Source organism: Nycticebus coucang, chromosome 24 (genome assembly GCF_027406575.1).
Source record: "Nycticebus coucang isolate mNycCou1 chromosome 24, mNycCou1.pri, whole genome shotgun sequence".
Lineage (NCBI taxonomy): Eukaryota > Metazoa > Chordata > Mammalia > Primates > Lorisidae > Nycticebus > Nycticebus coucang.
In genome coordinates, this window is record NC_069803.1 from 6,570,316 (window position 1) to 6,594,228 (window position 23,913).

The 23,913-nt window shown below is 42.4% G+C and overlaps 1 protein-coding gene across 5 annotated transcripts in view; it reads right to left on the minus strand.

Annotated features, from left to right (window-relative positions):
• UNC5D (unc-5 netrin receptor D) overlaps nt 1-22,755 on the minus strand; it is a 647,952-nt gene extending 625,197 nt beyond the window's left edge. For 4 of the 5 annotated variants that reach the window (XR_008377393.1, XM_053578673.1, XM_053578672.1 and 1 more), the window contains exon 1: nt 22,326-22,710. Coding sequence is in view for 4 of the 5 variants with exons in the window: in XM_053578673.1 (XP_053434648.1) it covers nt 22,326-22,431 (106 nt within the window). In the remaining variant the exon portion in view is untranslated. Of the gene's footprint in view, nt 1-22,325 lie in introns of all 5 variants that reach the window. The other variant, XM_053578669.1, reaches the window with a different exon arrangement.
• Nucleotides 22,756-23,913: the final 1,158 nt, after the last annotated feature.

The window sequence follows — 23,913 nt, forward strand, 5'->3', positions numbered from 1 at the left end:
TGCTTGGCAGCTGTGGTGCAGGGCTAAGATAATGGGCCTGGCTGGGAGCTCAGCTATTTGTTTGTCACCTGACAGGTAAACCATTCTCTCTGCATTTCTGCAGCGGCATAACTATACCTTTCACTCCAAAGGCAAAATTCACTCCGGAATAACACTGGCAAGTCCCCAGTCATGATGATTTCATTCTCAGGGGTCAGGGATTTGGCAAATCAATGCCAAAGAACAGAGCAGACATTTTCTCAATTAAAACCTTCATTTTCTCAATTAAAACCTTGAGGGACATCTTTTATTTGTACCCTAGCACAGGGCCTGGGGAAAAATAAAGACCGTTCTTCCTCCCCTAACTTAAAAAAGGAAAAAATAAAATCCCAGCAACAGAGGAACTGTCTCACATTCCAAATTCACCCCCTTCCCCTGCTCTCTCACCCTCCATCCTTTACACACCTTTTACCAACGTCCACATATGAGCCCAGAGGATGCATCTTATACATGTTTTCATTATAGAACTTAAAAAAAAAAAAGATCAGTCAGCTTTTTGCACTCTCCTCTCTCACTAAAGTTGCTTCTGCCCTTTGAAAATATGAAAGCCCTTGAGTGATTTTATATTTTCAAAGGGTAAAAGTGCTAAAGAGCACTCCTCTATTTCAGAGAGGAGGAAAAAAGTAAATCAGTCTGCCTAAAGTGTTCACTTGGAAAAGGTAAAAATGAACCACCGCCGTGATGGGAAGTAGTTACCACACCTCGAGTAACACACACACACACACGCACACGCTTCACCCCAAAGTCCACAGCTGGGAAACACCACGCCTGCACCAGTCTCAGCTCAAAGCTGCACCATGTCTGCTTCCGATAGAACCAATTCCTGTCCAGAGGACAGTCATGGTAACCACCTGGATGGCATCACAATGCAGGTAAAACCTGAATCCACCCCATGGTCCCCCATCCCGACCTCCAGCCAGCCACCAAACACCTCCTCTCCCTTCTTTGAAGAATTTTCCTTGGGATATGGCTTCCCTTTCCTTTTAGGAGTCCACAGTCGTTTCTTTAATGCACTGGCTTTTCTTCTCTCTGCATCCCACTATTAGGAATTACTTTGTTAAAAAAAAAAAAGAAAGAAAGAAAAAGACTGAAAATCAGACCATAACACTTCAAAACAAACCAATGCTCACCTCTCCCAAGGACATTTATGCTTTTCCTTTCTCCAGGAGATACAAGGTTTTGTCTTCTGATAAATGCACACCCCCAGCCACGAGGGGGCGTTAGAGGGCTTTGCCTTTCTCTGTGCTGTCCTGAAGGTCGTCCTCCACACCTTTCCTGCATAATTCCTGCTCAGAATTCATCACTAGGCTCAGTCATCACTTCCTGTGGGTAAAAAAACCTCCTACTTGCAAGATGGGAGGGGTCTAGACCATCCTGCCTCAGCACCCTGGTTTCACTCCCTCTCTGCCCTGCAACGCATACCCCTTGCTACACTGAAGGCTCTAATGGCACTTACACCTTTCACCTAGGTCTCTGTTTCTAGCATTTTTCATCAAACGCAGGAGTAAGAAATGTATATAAAATATGTCTTTAAATATTTAGCATTTATTAATCTGCTTAACTCTTTGCAATACCCTGATGAGTGAGTTCTACTATTTAATCCCCAATTCCCAAAGAGGGAGAGTGAAACAGACAGGTTAAGTAATGTTCCTATGGCCATACAGCTAATAAGTACTAAAAACTAGATTCTAACTCAAGTAGTCTGATTCCCCCCACTGTGGGCTATCACTACCACTTCCCACTGCCTCTTTCAAAAATAACATTACCACACGTTTGTGTCCCTCTAAAATTCACATTGAAATTTACACGAGGTGTTCCTTCACAGTTGCTACTGTGCATGAATTTTGAGTGGTCCTCTGATGAGCAAGGTGCCACCTTTGGGAAGTAATCAGGCCATGAGGGCTTGTGCCCTCATGAATGGAACCAGTGCCTTTAAAAATGGCTTGAGGGAACATGGCTTCCTCCACTTGGGACATGGTGTTTACCCCTTCTTTCATGCAAGGATCCATCCAGAAGGCATCATCAAGGAAGCAGGAGGCAGCCCTCACCAGACACCAAATCTGCAGGTGCCTTTAATATTGCATTCTCAGACACCAGAACTGAAAAGTAAATCTCTGCTATGTATAAACAACTCAGTCTAAAGCATTTCATAACAGCCTGGACAAACCAAGACACATAATATGTACAATAAAATGTACTCAAATGTTTCTTGGCTGAATTAAAAAATAAATTTAGATCCATCACTTACAATCTGTTATGACCCAAGAAAAGACAGTTAGTGCTTTCCGATCTTACTTTATTTTCTCCTCTGCAAATTCAGTTTCAATTTCAGTTTCGAGGACCAAATGAGAGTTCTAAAACGTGGCCGCCACAGCGCACAGTGTCTTAAACACATTAATACTGCTGCTCTAATACCAGCCCGTGTGTTAATACTCCTGGTAAGTCTCAAGCAGCGAAAGCCCAGCTAGAAATGCAGGTTACTAATTTCACTTGAGCTGTCATTTGGCCTCTAATTCATATCATCAACTATTATTAGTCCATGTAGCCACACGGGCACAATGTGTGCCCAAAACAAGGTCACATCACACATACCACTGACCGGCTTAGTACTGCGATGTCAACCTTAGTCATCTGGATGTGCACGAAGCAGCAGGCCCTGAAACAGCAAGGACTGTGACCAGGTCTCATCAGCAGCCAGCCTAAGACCAATGGGGGGGAGGGGGTCCTACAAACAGACCAGCACCCCAGAGGGCCCAGCCACCAACATTCTGTGCCATTTGGACGCCAAAGAGGAAAACAAGACCTGTGCTCGAAGATAGTTACCTGTAAGGAAAAACCACAACCTACAAAATGCAAATACAGAGACAGTCAAACAGAGAACCAGAAAGAGATTTCAACATTCAAGCTCCAACAATTAAGTTCATGAATACACCACTGTGTGCTGACATTGGAAGCCCTGTGAGGGCTCAGTGAGGTCTCACAACTTAGTGTGACACCACAGCTGTGTTCCTGTGATGTGCGGTGGCGTCTTGCTGAGTGGTGTCCAGTATTATTGTTGTGTGCCATCGAGAATGTGAGAATGAATTAGCGCAACCAAAAAAACATTAAGTTACTTGTTAAGCTTAGCAAGAATGGAAGTGACATTGGAGAAGTGATAGTCCAACCTCCTGGGGACAATAGAAAACAGCACTGTACAAATGGATTAAACAATTTTCTGAGGGTAGAGAAAGTGTCACTGATGAAGAGAAGTCAGGGAGGCCGTCATAGAACTAATGACAACATTGCAAAAATTCATCCAATTGTGCGTCCAAATTGTTGGCTGGGAGGGGCGTCGCAGACCAAGTAAACAAGGATGGAGAAAGGAAAATCTTAACTGAAAATCTTGGTGTGAGAAAGGTATAGCGCTTACATCACCACAATGCACCAGCTCACACGGCACTGTCTGTGAGGGAGTTTTTAGCCAGTGAACAAATAACTATTACAAAACTCCCTCCCTATACGTCTGTCTGATCTGGCCCCCAATGACTTTTTCTTTACCCAAAGATAAAGGAAATATTGACAGGAAGATATTTGATGCAATTCAGGACCTCAAAGGTAATACAACAGCTCTGATGGCCACTCAAGAAAGAGTTCCAAATCTGCTTTGAAGGGTGGACTAAGTGCTGGCGTCAGTGCACAGCTTTCCAAGGGGAGGACCTCAGATGACAGTCATGATATTCAGCGATGAGGCACGTGGCACTTTTTCCAGGATAAGGCCATGAACTTAACCGTCACACTCCTTCGTATAGCCACTCTGAAAACTCTCTACCACTAGTGGCTAAGCAGCAGCTGGAAAAGCTACTTTGTAAAAGTACAGCTGGTTCTAGAGAGTATCCTAAACTTTTGGTCCATCTTCATCATAGCCAGAAGGCACAACATGATACTAGGAAAAAAATACATTTAGGTTGCCCTGTGTTCAAAACCCTACTCCCTCCCCTTATCAGAAGTGTGGACTTGGGAAACTGAGTTTTGTTTTTGTAAAGCACATAATGACGTCCACCTTACAGGGTTACTGTAAGAACTAAAACATTTTTATGTGAGCACCTAGCACAATGAGCAGCACACAGCTAAGATGCTATCACAACTGAGCTGGGTTGGCTCATCATCACACACACACAGTCACCGTAGCTCGGTACCTGGTCATCCTCGTTTCTATCCATATTTTCCTCGGATGACTCAAGAGTCCAAAACAACATCCAATGATTCAGAAAACAATCTCCTATCATCAAGGTGCTTTATGAGGAAACATTCACCTTGCTACCTAGCTGACCACTAGCTGCAGAACTCTAAACTAGCACACAGAGACACACAGAGGAAAACACCTTTGAAGACGTGAAACTACAGAAATCTTCGATTTAGAGGTGAGTACTTTGGCCAGGAGGGAGGGTGGTGATAGAAAGAGGGGTAAATTGAGACCTGCATATTAAGTAACAGTCTGTCAAGAAATATGGTCTGCAGATTTCTTTTTCTACAGCTTAATTGCTTCAGACGAAATTTTTAATAAATCAGTTTAAGGAGGAGGCGGGAACCAACCTAGGTAAAGACTGATGAATCTTAATTAACTTTGCCTATGAAAATTCCATATTAACTGTTCTATCCAAACCCAAGAAAAGTTAAAAAAAATCCAGAATATAATTTGAGTGCATGTGATGAGTTCATTGCTGTTGGCCACCCAGAGATGAAGCTTTACCGTAACTGAGACAGCCTCCACAGAGTAATATTCTGTTTTGTCTTTTTGAGACAGAGTCTTACTTTGTTGCCCTGGATATAGCTCACAACCACCTCAAATTCTTGGGCTCAAGTGATCCTCTAGCCTCAGCCTCCCAAGTAGGTGGGACTACAGCAGGCTCCCGCCACAACGCCTGACTAGTTTGTCCATTTTTAGTAGAGACTGGGTCTCGCTCTTCCTCAGGCTGGTCTCAAACTCCTGAGCTCAGACGATCCACCCGCCTCAGCTTCCCGGGGTGCTGGGATTACAGGGATGAGCCACTGAGACCAGCCAAGAACAACAAATACTCTAAATAAACATTTCCCAGTTTACGTAAGTCTATAATGGTCAGAAGAGCTCATCCTAGCTGAGGTGTGATTCATTCTGATGCTGAGACAAAGGTAGTGCAGGATAACACACCAGAAATAGGAGAACCATCCCTCAAAGTCATTTTGAAAGAATGTCATTTTTTAAAAAATCTTGTTTTGAACATCATTGCAGTGATCCAATCACATATCTCCTCATCCTGAGGGAGTAGAAATGCTTTTTGAGTTATGTGTTCCATTGCTCGCTTAACACAAAGTACAACTAACTGGTCGGTAAAGTTCACTGCCAGTGGTCCTGGGGCAGCAAACTGTGTCCACTCCGTCTGGCCACAGGTTGAAAAAGGGTATGTGATATTTTCACATTAGGCAAAGCATGGAAGATCTGTAACATGATATACAAAATCCTTAGCACCTGTTAACAAGGAGTGAACATTCTGAAAAGACCAGCAAGACTACAGTATACTTCTTGGTTCACACCTTGGGTAATTAGATGTTCCTCTTTCCAAACCATAGGGTAAAAGGTCTCAGCAGAGATCTGCACACCAACAGAGGGACTCCCCAGGGGGTTATTTTTGCATCACCCATTGCAGATTTCTGTTCTCTTAAATACTTTCCTATGTTTTCAAACTTCTAACAATAAGCACATGATAGAATTTATTTAAGTTCATTTGCAGTTTGCAATCTTTTCCTTGTTTGGTTTTTAGAACATCTTGGAAGCCTCACTTATACCAGACACAGCCCCATGCTGGGGGTCAAGACCATAGAATGGTCTTCAAGTTGAGGAAAGAGACCATTATAAAAACTGAAACGTGGTTGGTCTGAATGGCAGTGTAAAAGAAGTAACATCAAGGTATAAACATGTAACATTCAATGGAGAAATTAATCTGTAAGAATGGAGAAGATTCATAGACAGCGGCCCATGAAGACAGTTTCACTGAACAAGGGGCATGGACAAAGGCACAGAGTTGAGAGTCAGTACATTGTGCTTGGGAAACGGAAATGTTGAGCATCTGGCTATCAAGTGAACTTTACTTTTAGTAAGGGACTCACTAAGGGCCTGGGACCTGCCACACGCCTCTCCATCAGTTCTCCAGCATCTTCATACTAGTTCAGTCATTTACCCATGGAATAGATAATGAGAGATATTCTGAAATAAGCAAAAAAGTAAAAAAATAAAAAAGGAGTCAGGAACCCAGCAAGCAAAGTGAAACTGGGATTGCATTCAATCTCAATAAATCTCACTGACCAGGGGTAGGCAAATTTAATGAGATTGTTTGGATAATTCCACAGACATTCAATTTCAAATTTCAATTTGATTCCATTATTTACCAAATACTCATTAAGTAAAAGACTTTATATTCTGTTTGATGGTATCAACGATGAACAATACACCTTTCCTACTTTCAAAAATTTGCAATGAGAAGCAAAAGAAACACACACCTGAGAAGTACATGAAAACACAACATGCAAAAGAAAGGGAGCTGTGGGCAGTTCTGAGACACATCAGAGTCCCGTTCAGTGGCGGCCACGTGAAGGGAGCACCAGGAAATGAAACCAAAAGGGTTTCCTGGAACTGTCTTAAAGAACATTTAACGCAGCCTAAAAGAGTCCATGCCAACATGAAACCTTCACAAATTACAGAGATGACGCTGCTAGTGAGTGGAGAAAGAAGGGGGCTTCGCAATACATGGTTCTGGGACAACTGTTCATTCACACCAAAGAATTGAATCTAGAACTCAAACCCTACACACAACAAAAGAAAACATATTAAAGGCAGAAGACCAAAACATAAGATTTTAGAAGGAAATACAAGAAAGCATATTTAATGAAAGATTTTCCCAAGCATGACACAAAAGAGCTAAACATAAAATAATTAACATTGATTACATTGAAATTCAAAATTTTAGTTCATAAGAGATACCAGAAATAGCCCTCTTCATAAGACGAGCCCTAAAACAAGTTGGGGACAGGAAGGAAGCCTCAAACTAGGAAGAGATATTTCAATCACACATAACACATTAAGGAGACCCACAAAACTTCTTATAAACCAATGAAGACAAAAACACCACGAGTGAAAACTTTGAGTAGGTACTTTACAGAAGAAGCCTAAGAGGCAATATAAAAGTATTTTAACTTTATTAATCAGGATCAAAATTAAATACATATAGAGATAATATTATGCTCACTACATTAAGGGAAACATTTATGCCTGAAAATATGAAATGTTGGCTGGTGTGAACTGGCAGGAACTCATATTGCTAAAAAATAATTGGCATTTTCTGGAAAATCAACATGCCCGTCCTCTAGGTCCAAGTAATCTATTCTCATATAATAAAACACACACCTAAAAACATGTACCATTAGTCAGGTACATAAATGTTCCCAGTAGTATTTTTCATAATAAAAGATCTGCTGGCCATCCAAATTTCACTGACAACAAGAATAAGCAAATTAGGACACGGTCACACAACCAAATATTGTACCTCAGGGAAGTGAATCAACTACATAACACACCCAATGACACAGATGCAACAGGACAGTGGGTGAGAAGGGAGCTGCTGAAGAATAGGGAGATTATAATAAAATTTCAACATATCTCAAAAAGAAGCAAAAGTAAACTATGTTTAGGAGTACATGTTTAAATTTTTCTTTTGGCTGGGGCGGGGCCAGGTTTGAACCCGCCACCTCCAGTATATGGGGCTGATGCCCTACTCCTTTGAGCCACAGACACCGCCCATATTGAAACATTTTTTTAAAAAGGGAATGAGCACAAAATTCAGGAGTGATTAGTTCTAAGGAGAACCAGAGAGAAGGACTAAAGGAGCAATGCAGGTGAATCAAAAGTGTTGATATCAGTCTACTTTCAAATATGGTGGTAAGTTCACGGATACACATTTTAATTTGACACTTTCAAAAAAAAAAAGAAAACCATATTCACATCCAAAAATAAAATCACAAAACATTCCACAGAGTTTGTATCTGATTTCATAAAGAACCTGGCATTCGGAACAGGGTAGTAATATTAGAAAAGCTTATTTTAGGGAGAGGACAGGTGCACACCAGGGGTCCTTGCCTACTTCTTTGGGTCAATGATGGGTGGTGACTGGGCCCTCGCCCTACATGGTTAAAGAAACTACACTACCTACACCTTTGGACAATAAAACCAGTATATCAGTTAAGACCATGGTATTAATCCACTCATAAATGTGGTCACTTAATTCATGAGATGTCGTGTCTAAGACACATTAGAAGGAGGTTAAAGGGAAATAAGGAGTCTTCAGTTGCAGGCCTCACTCATGCTATTGTCCAGACAGGAAACATAAGGAACCATCTCCAACCCTACATTCTCAAAAATCTCCTCCTTTATAGACTCCCTCATATAATCTCATCCCTTTTATTAATACCGCTGCTTTTATCCCAGTAATAAAAAGTCTAGCTCCCAAAGGCTGAGGAGGCCAGCATTCAATGTCACTCTCCAAGCCACCTGAGATCCAAGTGGAAAGAGGCCAAACAGGGAAGAAGAAGTGAATTGTGGGCAGACACCCTCAACCCTTACGTTCTTCTTATAATAAAGATCTTCGAGTATTTTCCTGAAATCTAAAAAAAAAAAAAAAAAATGATGAGTTTCAACATTCACACACAATTAACACATTGCTGACCGGTCACTTGTTACCTGGTGACGTGGACAGTTTCTACATAAAATTCCCAGTCCACAGTGTGTTAACACAGCAGCTGTTCCTGAATTCATTTCTCCCGGTCTCAATTCCCAGATGTCCCAAAGTCAGCCTATTTTATTCTTTCTGCCCTCCTCGTCTCTCAGCTGCTTATCATATAGAATCACTTAGCACTGCTAACATCTTAAGGTACCCATTAAATCCCTGGGTCTTCATCCCGAGTTCCAAACTAAGACTCACCTAGAGAACTTTAAAAAGAAAAAAACCAACACAGGACAACTGGGTCCTTTCAACTGACATTCTGATTTAACTGCCCCAAGATCAAGGCATCAGCTAACTAAGAATTTCAGAATTCAAGTCCTTCTCTTTAGAATTTACATACATGTGTAATTTCTATAAACAAAGGTTGCATTAAACACTTGGTGTTCATCTTTCAATCTTATATGCATCCATAAGGCTATTTAAAACTATTAAATGTCATTTTTAATCTTAAAAACAAAGTTAATGTCCACAGCACCTGATTTTCTCATCTACCATCAGTGGCACTACCACAGATGTTTTCCTTTCTGCAAGTTGGAAGAAAGTGCCCTTGGGTAATGAGCAGGGATTTGTAGATTTAATGTCTGACCACCATTTCCAGCAGGAAGATGCTTCACTGACAAATTGCTAAAAATAACCAAACCCCGAATATTTTGACACCTGATCTCCAAGAATCAGAAATTTAACACCCTGTGCATTTAACACTTTCCCAGCGAGGTGACTTCAATAGGAATAATCAGGATAGAGACACCAGACTTTATAAGCTCCTAACTACAGTAACTGCTTTTTGCTGCTGACCATAGCCGTCAGATGTAGAATACACATTAAAATAAAATAAAACAGGAACTGCATGAGAAGCAGCAATTAAAGTGTTTACAATCGTATCCAGTCACTCTCTTTGGATGCAGATTTACGGGGGGTTTGAGGATGATATTGACATATCACTGCCAACATCAAAAGCTTTCCTCAAAGATGCACAAATCTAGATGCCTAAGAAAAAAATCAGCCCCACCTCAGAGTGGCCAACCACGGCGTCCATCTGAGTAATGTTACTTCCTAACAACAGGTTCAGCTAGCCATTCAGTCTTCCTCACCACACATAAAAACCCAGATTTAAACAGCTTAAAATGGACGCTGGAAGTAATTTACTTATTCCAGTAAGAATTAGCAGCCATGTGACACACATTCTAAAACGATTTCCTTTGGGTGTACCGTAAGGTTCCCTATTCTAACTCATGGCTCCTATCAAATTGTACAAAGGGTACCAAAAGTTGCCACAAAAGTCACCATACGTAGTTAAAACTGGGAAATTGTAGGTATATGTACCTTCATTTAAAAAAATATTCCCTTACCAAGGGTGGCGGGTTCAAACCCAGCCCCAGCCAAATGGCAACAAAACAGCCGGGCGTTGTGGCAGCCACCGGTAGTCCCAGCAACTTGGGAGGCTGAGGCAAGAGAATCACCTCAGCTCAGGAGTTGGAGGTTGCTGTGAGCTGTGTGACACCATGGCACTCTACCCAGGGCAATAAAGTGAGACTCTGTCTCTACCAAAAAAAAAAAAAACTCTAATGTACCCTACATTAGTGGAAATGAATGAATCCTCTCCTGTGAAATTTTTATTTAGAAGATATTTAGAATCTCCCAGTGAATTCATATTTCTACAAATTTATCAAGCTGCAGAAATGGGAAAACTTAAGCCTCACCCTAAATTTCACCCAAACACAAATCAAATCTACAATGCAAACCTCTTTTACTGTATTAATTATCTCTGCTACACTGAACTAGCTTGAGTCTATTATAGTCCCAGCATCCCAGATAAGATAGATTTTTCTATCTTATCTCCAAGACATTTTAGAAAAATATAAACATATTAAACAACAGGAAAACATCCTTTAGCAGAGGGATAAAATGATCGATGGTCTCTAGTCTTCTGGTATCATTCTCTTGAATTCTTTTGTGCCTCTATTGATTACTTTTGCTATTATAAACCTGAAAAGAAAAAGCAGCCAGAATAACATCGAGAAAATGAAGATCTGGATTCACGGGCAAGTGAAGGCAGAGATGACCTTTCTCAACCAGCCAGGCTGCTTCGTTTCTTGGCAACTTGTTTTTTCACATATAAATTTTAGCTTTGGCCTGGAAATTTCACCAATATTTTATAATTTTTCTTTGCAAACAGGAAGCAAAGATACATAGAAATTCAGTGATCAAATTACTGCATATCAATTGTTTAATAAAAGGCCACTTCAGTGGTTTAGACATTCAGGGGTATCCAACCTTCAGTCTGTGGGGCCACATGCTGCTTTTTTGAGGCCTGTTTTGTTTATCCCTGGTGTCAAATATCATGGGGAAAAAAAACGCAGACTTTTTCTCAGCTTTCCATAGTGTTTGTGCATTTAACATGTCTCCCAAGACAACTCTCATTCTTCTAAATCGTGGCAAAGAGAAAAAAACGTTGGACACCCTGAAATCATGTACTAAACACTACTCCACAAAGCTAGAAAAACCATTACATGCCTGTAAATGAAGCACAGATAATTACTGAAAATGAAGACTGACTAGCTTCCTGATCCTTTAAATCTAACAAAATGTGACAAAGGCATTGATCTGAGATGAATTGAAAAGCTGAGGGCTATACCTGGTTTTGAATCAAGTTGTTTTATTAAAATAATTTGAGGCCAGGCACGGTGGCTGTGATCCTAGCACTCAGGGAGGCCAAGGAGGGTGGACTGCTTGAGCTCAGGCGTTCGACATCAGCCTGAATAAGATGGAGACCCTGTCTCTACTAAAAACAGAAAAAACAACCAGGCACTGTGGCGGGTGCCTATAGTCCCAGCTACTAGGGAGACTAAGGCAAGATGATGGCTTGAGCCCAAGAGTTAATGATGTCACGGCACTCAACTCAGGGTGACAGAATGAGACTCTGTCTCAAAAAATAAATATAATTTGAAAAGACATCAACTCTGGAAATTGAATGAAATTTCATGTATCTTATTTTTTTAAAAAAATAAAAAGTTAATGGCTCAAGGAGTAGGGCGCCGGTCCCATATGCTGGAGGTGGCAGGTTCAAACCCAGCCCCGGCCAAAAACCACAAAAAATAAAAAAAAATAAAAAGTTAAATTTAAAAAAGGAGAAAGAAAAATCCGATCTAGCAAGAAGGGGCCCCCACACCCACGGAGCAATGGCTGAGAGGAGGGGTTCCTCCCTCCTTTGGCTATTTCCCATTCACCCTACTTCTGTGCCAGTGACACTTGGATGCCTTAATTCATATCCACTGACTTCAGAGTAAACAATTTTTTTTTTTTAATGCTGGCACATTCTTGAACATGCCTAAGCCAAGGATTACCAGCATCATTCTGAGGCCCCGTTAACTTAGGGGTTTGCAAATTCTACTTCCAGAGTATTATCCCTTTACTGAAGGTTTGATACATATTTGTAGTGCCAAGGAAAGCTTCCTGAAATGATAAAAATACTAAGAATAAACAGAACTGAAAAATAAAGGGTAGCATCACAGAATGTTAAAAAGCAAGAGGAAGCTTTCAAGAGAATTCAGTCACCTTCTCTCGTTCTACATATAAGAACCAGAGAACAAAAGTGAACTTTCCAGCCCTTCACGCAGCCTAATCAGAAAGGAAGTTTGGACTGAGGAGGAGAAAGGGAAAGACTAAGTGAGGAGGTTACACAGACGACACCATGGAGAGAAAAAGGGCAGTGCCAGAATTAAGCAGCTGACTTTCAAGTCAAAATTGTGACCACATCTCAAGTGTTAATTTGATGCAATGTGACATTCTTAGGGCACTTACCACCTTCACAGTAATCGCCTGTACCATTGTCTTCTCCAGGGTAGGAGATGCTAGTGTTTGCACTGATGTCTCAGAGACTGATGTGCATTGAAAGCTAGCTGTGAAACTTCACAAAACATCAGATGGATTTTTTTGTTTGCTCCAAGGTGGAGGGGTAGAAAAAAGTATTCAACTTTGTTCTTTTTACAACAGCGGTTCTCAACCTGTGGGTCGCGACCCACAGGAACTGTATTAAAGGGTCGCGGTATTAGGAATGTTGAGAACCACTGTTTTAAAGCAAACCCCTAAATACTTACATGCCACCCACATCTCATACTGACAAGACCTGTAAACCTTCTGATTGCCTTTTTCTTAAAAAAGAGGAACAATTTTCAAAACCTTTTGCTGCAACCTGCTAGTAAATGCAGTAGCTTCTGGTCCCAACCCTGAGGGAGATACAAGAGTTGTCTATTCAGATGAAGGATACTTTCCCAGTTCCTTACAACACATGTTTTTCTGGCAAGGAATTTTATTTTGTGCTCTGTATTTTTCCCCCTCATCTTTTTAAAATACTTTATTAAAGATATTGATGAAAATCGTCATTGGAGGTCCAACCACACGGTGCCACTAGATTACTTTCAAACACAAATTAGAAGGCTAATCTTGTTTCCTAACTCAACACAAAGTAAACATACAGGGCATACACTCTGAATCAATAAAGGCAAGGTGTTCAGAAAGCCATGAAGATTGGGGACTAGTGTTACATTTCCTTAAAAAAAAGGGGGGGGGCTGTAATGGCATCTTTTTTTTCATTATTCATGAATACGTTTTAATTCATTCTATGAGTTTAAGGCATTTACCATGCACTAGCACTAAAATTACAAATATATATAGATCCCTTTCTTCAGGGATCTCATATTTCTTTTTTTTGTTGTTGTTGTTGCAGTTTGGCCAGGGCTGGGTTTGAACCCGCCACCGTCAGCATATGGGGCCGGCGCCCTGCTCACTGAGCCACAGGCGCCGCCCAGGGATCTCATGTTTCAATAAAAGAGATAACATTTAGTGATGTTAACAGTATGCCAGACATAAATGCATTATGCCATTTAATTGTATAATGGCATTTTTAACAAAAAAAAAAAAAAATCTTCAGAACTACTATCATCTGTGATAATACTTATTTTAATGAATGACATTAATTCCCTTGATTTTTAAGAAAACATTCTTGCTTAGCAATTTCCTCTGGCTATTTACACACCATTTATTCCATACTACAGTTTGACTATATTCACAAATAATTTCTTCCAATCACTCAGGCACATTTCTTACTGCCTCTTGTCCCAGATAGGGTCATTTCTGTTTACAACCATGAGAAACATAACATAGGGACCAAGGCAGCGAGAGGGGTTCTGGAGTGAATCTGTATCCATTTATTTCTCCTCTTCTCTGACATGCTCACATAGCCACACCCTCAGTCAAATGGAATATAAGCAGAAGTGCTGGATCATCCAACTTTTGTATAATCAACATGGTAATAAAACACAATTACATGGCAACATCTCAAAAAAGCCCCCAAAACCACACCCAGACCTAGTTTCCAGCGCTACTGCTATTTACTGCTACCTGCCTAGCTCTGGTTGGGAAAAAAAATTTCCTAAATTTTATCTGTTCAGTTTTTGGGCTGGATGTGAAGATACAAAGCCAATGCAATTGTGAAAGTCACTTAAAAATGTCAAGTTCCATACAAATAAATTATTATTGAAAACAGCCAGCCATGACAAGGGTACACAATAGATGTCACTTAACCTTCTTTCTCTAAGAGCCTATGGAGGAATGCAGGCTTTATAATCTAGTGAGGGGCAAAAAGATGAAAAACCCTCTGACAGTTATCTCATTCTTTCCCTGGTAACTAAATTTCCCCGAGAGTTTGACCACACTATTAAATAGATTTTACAAATTTTAGTCCAAATATCATGTACACCTCAACACGAGCAACATTCGTGAGAGGGACAATTTTATTACTATTTGGCATGTTCTTGCCAGGTACTGGGTAAGGAACAGTGAACAAGAAGGTCCTTGCAGCAGAGGCAAACAGACCAAAAGCCAGTTCCCACATGATGCCACAGCAGTGACCCCACTGCTGGAGGAACAGCCATAGTACCCCAATGGGGTCTCACTCTGTCTCCCAGGCTGGAGTAGCTGTGGCACGATCATAGCTCACTGCAGCCTTCAACTCCTGGGTCCAAGTGATCCTCCTGCCTCAGCCTCCTGAATAGCTGGGACAGGTGCACAGCACTGGCTAATTTTTTTTTGTAGAGATGAGGCCTTGCTATGCTGCACTGGCTGGTCTCAAACTCCAAGCCTCAAGCAATCTTCCAGATTTGGCCTCTCAAAGGGCTGCGATTATACATGTGAGCCACCATACCCAGCCAAGTTTTGTTGTTTTTAATCAGCTGAGTTTGTTCTACTGAGTCTTACTTAACTACAGCCTCATCTTCTCATCCCAAACTCAGGATCATTCTCCAGCATATACAGCTAAGGTCGAGAAAAATGCAGGGAGCTGAAGGAGCAGTGGAGTGTTAGAAAGCCTCACAGTCAACAAAAAGACAACTCTGAGCAAACTTAAAAGCCTGGGGGAGTCAGTTTCTTCTTCAGCGCAAGAAATTAGATGTAAACATTAGGCCCCAATTATTTCAAAAGAAAATTCAAGACTTTTAAAATATCATTCAACTGGAGCAAATACTGCATGCATCTCTATAAATGCTTCATGTTTCATCAGAATGTGCCCCATTCGTTTTGTAAGCTGCCTTTTGTTTTTTGTTTGAGACACAGTCTCACTATGCCACCCTCAGTAGAGTGCCGTGGCGTCACTCTTGGGCACAGTAACCTCAAACTCTTGGGTATAAGCAATTCTCTTGCTTCAGCCTCTCAAGTAGCTGGGATTACAGGTGCCCACCACAACACCTGGCTACTTTTTATTTCAGTTGTCATTACTGTTTAGCTGGCCCAGATTGGATTCGAACCCACCAGTCTTGGTGTATGTGACTAGAGCCGTAACCACTATGCTACGGGCGCCAAGCCAAGCTGCCTTTTGTTTATCTGAGTTAAAACTGACATTTGTGTTTGCCTATTCTACTGGCATTTTAAAAATAGCTTTATATTGAATTCTGTTTCATGTTGGTTTGCAAGTGAAAAATGTTTAAAAAATCAAAAACTTGAATGACTGGCTAGGTGCAGTGGCTCAGGCCTATAATCCCAGCAACTGTAGAAGGCTGAGGCAAGAGAATTGCTTGAGGCCAGGAGTCTGAGACCAGCCTGGGTAACTGAGTGAGACCAGCTTTGGTGGGGAAGGGGAACTTGAGGCTGGTCTCTAAAACAAACAAAAAACCTGAATTACTATCACCTATAACCTATGGATAGAGTCATCATGAGCTTATCAGAAATGCAGATCCTCAAGCCCCTCTCTAGATTTCCTAAACCAGAATGTGCATTTTAACAAGATGTGCAGTAATTCAAATGCACATTAACATTTGAAAAGCCCTGATTGTGAGTTTCAAACATTACCAGCTTAACTTCCCTAACCCATGATCATTTGGCTTCCCTTCCTTCCACAGAAGGTTTATTAAATTAAATTCCAATCAAGGTGATAACTACAAGTACTATCGCCAGCAGAAGCCACCAATGACTTCCAGACAACTTTAAGCAAAGTACTACAAATATATTTAGAGGCAAATCTTCTCATCCAATATTTAAGAAGTAAATTTGCTTTTATATAGTAAGTTACAAAAAAATCTGTGAGTGACATCACACAAAAGAGTCATCCCAAGGGTGGCTGGGCCCCTGCAGGAGAGTAGTGACGACCATTCCTCCACTCAGCCTCGTGCAGCTCCAGTTTCCTGATGCCAGCCTGCTAATTACCTGCCTTCTGCAATGTCTGTGATGTCATTTCCCTCTGATTTACCTGCCTAAGAAATGATCACATTCAATTTAGGTAACAAGGCACCTGTAAAGTCTCTCCTTATGCCAGTTCCACACTGTTGCAATGATATCTTCCCCACAACACAGGTTGGAGCGGTGAGTGCCAGACTTTCTGGGAATAAGGACTTTCTTTGCACTCTATGAACCAAAAACTTGTGGGCAGAAAATATTATTTATTTTGCATTAAATAAATCCATTATTGACCTCACTTGGAAAACAGCTTTTGACTTTCCAGTACCCCCCACTTATGAAAGTAACTATCTCTGTATTTGATAGAAGAAATAAGAACTAGTGTTTGATAGATCAGTAGAATGACGATAGTTTATAATAATCTATCGTACATTCCCAGACAGCTTGAAAAGAATGTGAATATTTATAGCATAAAGGGAAAAAATATTCTTTCACGGTGATGGATATCCAAGTACACTGGTTTGATCTTTACTAATTGTATGAATGCATTAAGTTACCACATGTACCCAGAAACTACGTGCATCTATCATACATCAATAAAAAGACTTACATTTTAAAAATAAAAAATACTTTGAAGTTGGGAGAAAAAAAGAAGGAACCAGTCATATGTGAAGAATACAGTTCTCACCTTATTCTCGCCCTATTAGAAAGAATATTAGGAAATACATCCTATAGCAGCTTGATGTAATCTGAGAAGTGTAAAACCTGCCTACTATTCGTACTTTAGTGCCAGAAATGCAACCCTGATACTTCTATCATGGAGTTCTAGTGAAATAGGGTTGGGGGAGTGGCAGGAATCTGAGCACGGAATACTTGGTACACACCATACTGCACACATCCCCACTTTCAGAAGAAGATTCCAAAAGCACAACAGAGTTTGCAGTAGATTTCAGATACCACAGTCCAAAGTGAATACATTAACATCCGCCTAATTCTGAAAATTATCTACGCACAGCATGTGTATGAACACAATAGGGCCATATGATGCAACGTGGCACAAACAATTAAAAGTTCGTTGCGAAGTGGAAATGCAAAATAGAACGAATATCTATTTTCTATAAATGAATCTAGCCATCTGCCTCACCAGAGCAGCAGCAGGAGTACCCAAAACAGCAGAAACAGCAGCCTCTGGTGTTAACAATCTATTCTCAAATCTCATGCTCCACATTTCCCTGGCAAACAAGGCTAAAAATACAAGACATCCAACAAATAGTCTCTTCGGATTTGCCATTCCAAGGATGGTGTATTCAATCAGAGTAATATTTTCTGTTGAAATTTAAAATTGAAAAGAAAAAAAAAGCAAGCTATCATATTGGAAACTGGTATTCAGAATTTTAAGTATGAATCTAATCCCAAAGCATATTAAGCTGAATGGTGAGAGGGTGGTTATTTTCATACAACATAAATCTCCTAGATTTATCTGAATGTATTTACAGGTTTATTTAAGCCACTCCAAATTCCTCTACAACTCGAGAGTAATAAGGATACCATTTTAGTACTTTTGTCACCAAAAATACAAAAGTCATTTTGTTTTCGGTATAGTCTGAAAAATTGTCTTGTGCGCTCTGAAGTCTGAGGAAGTAGGTTCAAATCTAGGCCCCACCATATTTAACTCAATGGCCTTGGGCGAATTTTTAACCCATGTCCCTGTTTTCCTATCTTACAAATGGGATTAATAATAGTACTTACCTAATAGAGTTATTTTAAGAATTCGATGAATTCATGTGTATAAGGCATTTAGAATAATGAACAGCACACTTTAAATATAATTATTTCGTGTTTGAATGCAGCTACAGAAATATCTTTTAAGGAACAGGCATGATATAAAAAGACAGCTAACACGATGGCATATCTCAAGCCAACAACAATGTCCCTTTAGAAATGAAGGGAAGAGCACAGAGACACACATATAGAATGTGGCTTAGAATAAAAGAGGAAATGTTTACACTGGTATTCCACTGGGCTGCCGGTTCATGGCGGCGTCAGGAGGCAGAGGGAAGAGAAGACCGTGATGTTCCTGCACAAGCACCACTTCCTAGAGCGAGGGACAATAGGCATTAATGGTGAAGGTGTATCAAGAAGGCAGGCACCTCTAGCCCCCTGTGAACACATGCCTGAACACTAAGAGGGCACCCCCCACCAGTGTCACCACCACCACCTTCCTTAAGACAGTATCGAATAAGTCTTTCCTCATACACCTGTCTATAAAATTAGACTTTAATGCATGTGGCCTGGATCTGTAGCTTTGATATTTAAAAAAAAAAAAAAATGAAGGGAAGGGTCTCAAATATTCACTAACTCCTTAAAAAAACAATTCCTTGATAAACCTTTAGCATCGACAACATTTATAAGTTGGCTACTGTATTTGGTAAGAAGAGGATGATAAAAGCTCACCAGTCACGGAAGCTATAAACAGAAAAATGCTTCCCTAATTAATAAGAGAGCATGGCCTAGAACCCCAACAATTCACTCAGCCAGTCCTGAGACACATGACAGAGGTTCCACAAGGCTCCAAAGATTTCCCCACCCTATGGGGTTGAATTTGAACCTCAGACCCACAGATGGGCCATTCTAAGAGGGACCAACTATGTCGAGGGTAACAAGTGCTGTATTGCAGGACCAGGTCAGAGAAATGTATCTTCTTATAAACCAATACATTTAAAGAGATCTCTTGAGCACAACACTTTTTGGATAGGAAATGTCACCAGGCTACTCGATCTAAGCACACAATCCAAGAATCAGAAGAAACAAGTCCAGCAGGGAATTAGGATTAAGACTCTTAAACTCCTGCCAAGGAACAGACTTGAGGAAAAGGAACAGAAAGAGAAAAGGAGAAAGAGAAGATGGCCTTAGAATGTTCATTTAGAAGGAAATTATTTTAGATTCAGAACTATATGAACCAGACATATAAATGGATTTAAGGACAGGTAAATCACATGACTATTATGCCTATAAAATAAATGTGTACTTCTCTTGCCATTAATGCATTACTCCAGTTATTGTAAGGAAGATTTCATTGTCCAGGAAATTTTTTTAAAGCAAGGAATTGTCTGAAAGCTCAGCCTAGATTTTCTTCCTTTCTGCCTTTAATGACTAGAATCTCTGATGTACAGGACTTAATGCAGGAATCACAACCAGATGAAGAGGAGTACTCTTTTTCCAAAGAACAAAAACAAATCAGTATGACAACATTATGTGGATTCAATTAGCACTTGGCAGGTCATGAATAACTTTTGAACAACCTTCTTTTATCTTGGACAGTGTTAAAACATACAGTAATCATGACACCAGAGTGCCTTCCTCAGAGTACTCTGACAGCCGGAAACAAATCTAAAAAGAACTAAGTCTTGCTTTAAAACACTGAACACTGCTCCTTGAGCCACTACTAGTTTCAAGCCATCCCGTGCCCCAGGGACCTTCTGTAAGTGTATGTAAGGCTGATGTGAAATCGCCCTCTGATTTTGAGAGGGCTTTACATAACTACAGAAGGAAAGAAAAAAATGGTGTAATCATTTTCAAAACAGATTAATGATAAATATAATGAAATGCTACTGAATTGTTAAATATCTTCATAAAAGCAAAACAACCAGCATAATTTTATGTCTCCTATTGGTTAGGGAAGGTAGACTATTTTGATACTCAGGAAAGTCTTGCAGAACAAAAACTATTACTTGGATAATTAAGACCAACCCAGGACCACCATAGTATTTGCAAGTATGACTCAGGCTGGATTTTAATGAATGAGCACCTGCCTGGGATGGGAGAATTTAAGCAAACACTGAAACACGCCCTTAGTTCTGAAAACTAATTGTGGCCACCTGTCCAAATCCAGGTGCACTTGGCTTCACAGGCTTCATTGCCTGGTTAGTGCTCATTTCTTGAGGAATCTGACAGGCGCTAAGAAGAATGGACTTCGTGCCCCAGAATGTGAAGTACGAAAGGGAAGTATCAGTCAGATTTACTGCTCCACTCCGTGTGTCTCGCATACTACTATGATCTGTGCAAGACATTTGCTGTAAATAAGCCTGCAGAGTGTACAGTATGTTTTCCTGAAGACCTTTAAAGAACAGCTTGCAGACAAGAGGTGCTAGCCTTAGTTTCACAGCCAGCAAAACTCCACCAGAGAAGCTTTAGGCACGTCCCCACCTCTTGTGCAGAGCTGCCTTTGAGACAACTTCACCAACCAAATTCCAAGGGTCAGTACCTGGAGTCAGTCACTGTTAAGACATTCCACAACACACTCAGACATTCAGATCAACGTTTGGAAAACAAAAGGCTCACATTTCCCCCATAAGAATGTGTTAAAAACAACTCAGAGCTGACTTTGCAATGAGGCATTTGCAGTAGTGAATTAAATGGCTGAAGCTTGAGCTTCTTCCAGCACAAGAAAGGAAACACGCTAGCCTGTGCACCCCATAGCCCAACGGTGCACAGGCTCATTTTTAAACCTTTCCTTTCTTAAAAAGCTTGACCCATTAAAAGGAAAGAAAAAAAAAATAAAGACTTCTCAGTAAATGAGATGCAAATAGGCACAGAACTAGATCATAAAACAGAAAGCCTCCAAGCACCTTTTTTATTTTGATGTTTCTTTGCAGGCAGTGTGACTACTTTTAACACACGGTAAGATCTTCTTAAAAATGAGATATTAGTTCTTTTGTGGTCGTCCTCAACCTTTTCCACCCTTTCTGTCAGAATACGTTCAGCAGAGCGAGCAGAGCAGAAGGTGACGCTGGGCAGCCCGGTTACACCTCCCGCCACACAGCGGAATCATTTAATGCAGTTACATATTCTGATCCTTATGGACAGCACCCAGGGAAGGAAAAGGTAAAGAAGGGCGGAAAGGAGAAGCTTCCGGATTTTTTTCAAAGGTACTCGAGCTACGTCTGATTTTGCCTCTGATCATCTTCAAAACAAGTCCTTGGGATTTATCTTTAAGTTGATGCTTCCTGTCCTCGCTCAAGGTGGAGCTGAAACCAGCTGCAAAATTTCACTCTGCTGGAATCCGGAGGATCCAGGAAAATGAGGTTCTAAGCTTCTAAGTCCGGAAGAATCAGAGGTTTCCCCGCTGCTCGGCGGGGCCCCGGCTTCCCAACTGGAGAAAGCAGCGGGCCAGGGAGAGGAGGCGCCTGGCGAGCAGCCTCCCGCCAAGGGCTCGCCCGGGCTCGGCTCTACAGGGGCAGCTAAACCCGCGCGGTGCGCGCCCTTCTCCCGAGGCCCCCGTGGCCTCCGGCAGGGACAGCCCGGGGCTGGCTGGGACCCCGGGAAGGGTCGCCCGACGGGTGCCAAGCTTGGCGCAGAGCAAGGGGGCTTCAGCTTGAGTGTTACTACTCTCCGAGGGGAAAAGGCGCCCTCTCGGCTCAAGGCCACCCTGCAGACACTGCCATCACCCGGCCCCTCTCCCCAGAAACTCTCCAACACCGCTAAGGGCGCCCACCCGTGATTGGTCTCGCCTTAAAAAGGTAGCGGAGAGAACAGAGGAGCAGGAGGTTGAAGACCGGGCTATTCCAGTCTGCAGCAATTGGGGAGGGCTTGGGAAAGGGAGCAGGTGATGGGACTTAAGGGTAGGGGCCTGGGTCACAACAACCTGTAGGATTGTGGCAGATTGCAAACTTAGCTTAGAAGGCAGTGGTCCCCGTGGAGTCCTCCACTCTGCTGGGCTTGGCGCGCGGAGAGGGGCAGGGAGCAACTTGGGACAGAAACGCCAAGGTGCGAGTTCCCGCTCCGTCTGGCTGACGCTCGTTCCCCCCACCGCCCGCTCTGCCCAGCACTTACCTCGGGCAGCCGCAGCCCCCGCCGCCCAGAAGCACAGCCCCAGCCATTGGAGCCACCGGCGCGTCCCTCCGCCGCCGCTGCCTCCTGCAGCCGCCGCTGTCCCCATGCTCCGCACCCGGCGCCGTAGGACAGCTCCTCTTCCACGCTCCGGAAGCCTAGGAGCGGCACGGCGACCCAGGGCCGGAGACAAGTGGGTCCCGGGGGTCTTCAGCGAGTGACTCTGCTTGCTCCACGGCAGCTCCCTAAAGCAACGAGGCAGGGCGCTTCGAGCCGCCGCCGCTGGAGGGGCACCTAGAGAAAGCGCGCGTCCTCATTGCATCTCCCGGCGCCGCGATCGCTGCCGCCGAAGACTTCCGCGGTCCCTGCCGCGCGGCGCTCAGCCCTGGCGCCTCCGCCGGGCCTCGGACTACAGAGCGGAGGAGCGAGTCCGCATAGCTAATGAGACCCCCGCAGACGCCCCGTCCCCGCCCCTCCGAGCGGCAGCCAATGAGCCGCGCCGGGGCGGGGCGGCGGGCTGGGCGGTGGCGGCGCCCTCTGGGCTGGAGGCGCAGGTGAGCGCGGCAGCTCCACGTGCTCCGGGGGTGATCCTGGGCCGGCCGGAGCCTCAGCTGGTGAAGACTGAGGAGGGCCGGGAGCCGGCGGCAGAGGACACGTGCGCGGCCCCGGATGCGGGGCGGAGCCGGCGGGCCGCTCGGAAGATCCGTGAGCGTGGGGGTTGGCTTTAACTCCCCTCGGCTGCTTCTAGGAGACCTCTGCTTTGTTCATCAACTTTCAAAGTCCTGCCTCTCCTGCTTCCACTGTTTAACATCAGATCATCGCTCCTGAAAAATCCTAAGAAAAAGAAAGACTTAAACGCAGAATGGGGAAAAATAACAATGGAATAAATCCATGATTCCAACTGTGCTAACTAAGCATGCATGTAAATAAAGAGGTGGGAAGTTACAATTACGTATTCATTAAGGAGTGTGTATGATCAAGTTTTATTTTTACTTTTCTGATTCCCTTTTCTGTTGTCCTAATGACTCCGGAATCACCAAACCTTTCAACTTTTCATCTTGTTGTTACTGTTATTGCTTGTGGTTTTTTGTTTTGAAACAGGGTCTCTTTTAAAATACTGTTTGTTTTTTGTTGTTTTGTTTTTGAGACAGGTCCCACTGTATTTTGTTTTTAATAGATTCGCAAATCTTTATTTAAGGGCTTTTGAAAAGTGCCTGTCTGTTGCCTCTTCTCTCTGCTTTAGAGAGATTTGCCTAGGTCACTCATTTTCAGAGCAAAGAACACGTCCACAGAGTTGGTGCTCTGAGTCCAGGGCCTCTGGGGCAGACCACCCCAAGTTCTCTAAATGGCACCAGAACTCACCTAATCAGAATAGGTGTCCTCTTTGGCCTAGTGCTAACCCATTAGAAAGGGAAGCCTCAGGTTGAAAGACAGGCTTCCCAACAGTTCCAACTGCTCACGCTCAATATCCTTCCCGTACTTTTTAAAAAATCCATCTCTCTTGCCAAAGTGCTACCTGCTCCCTCCCATACAACTTTCTCTGGAGAATAAACAGTTTAAGGCGAGGTAATTGTTCTGGATGAGGTAATTG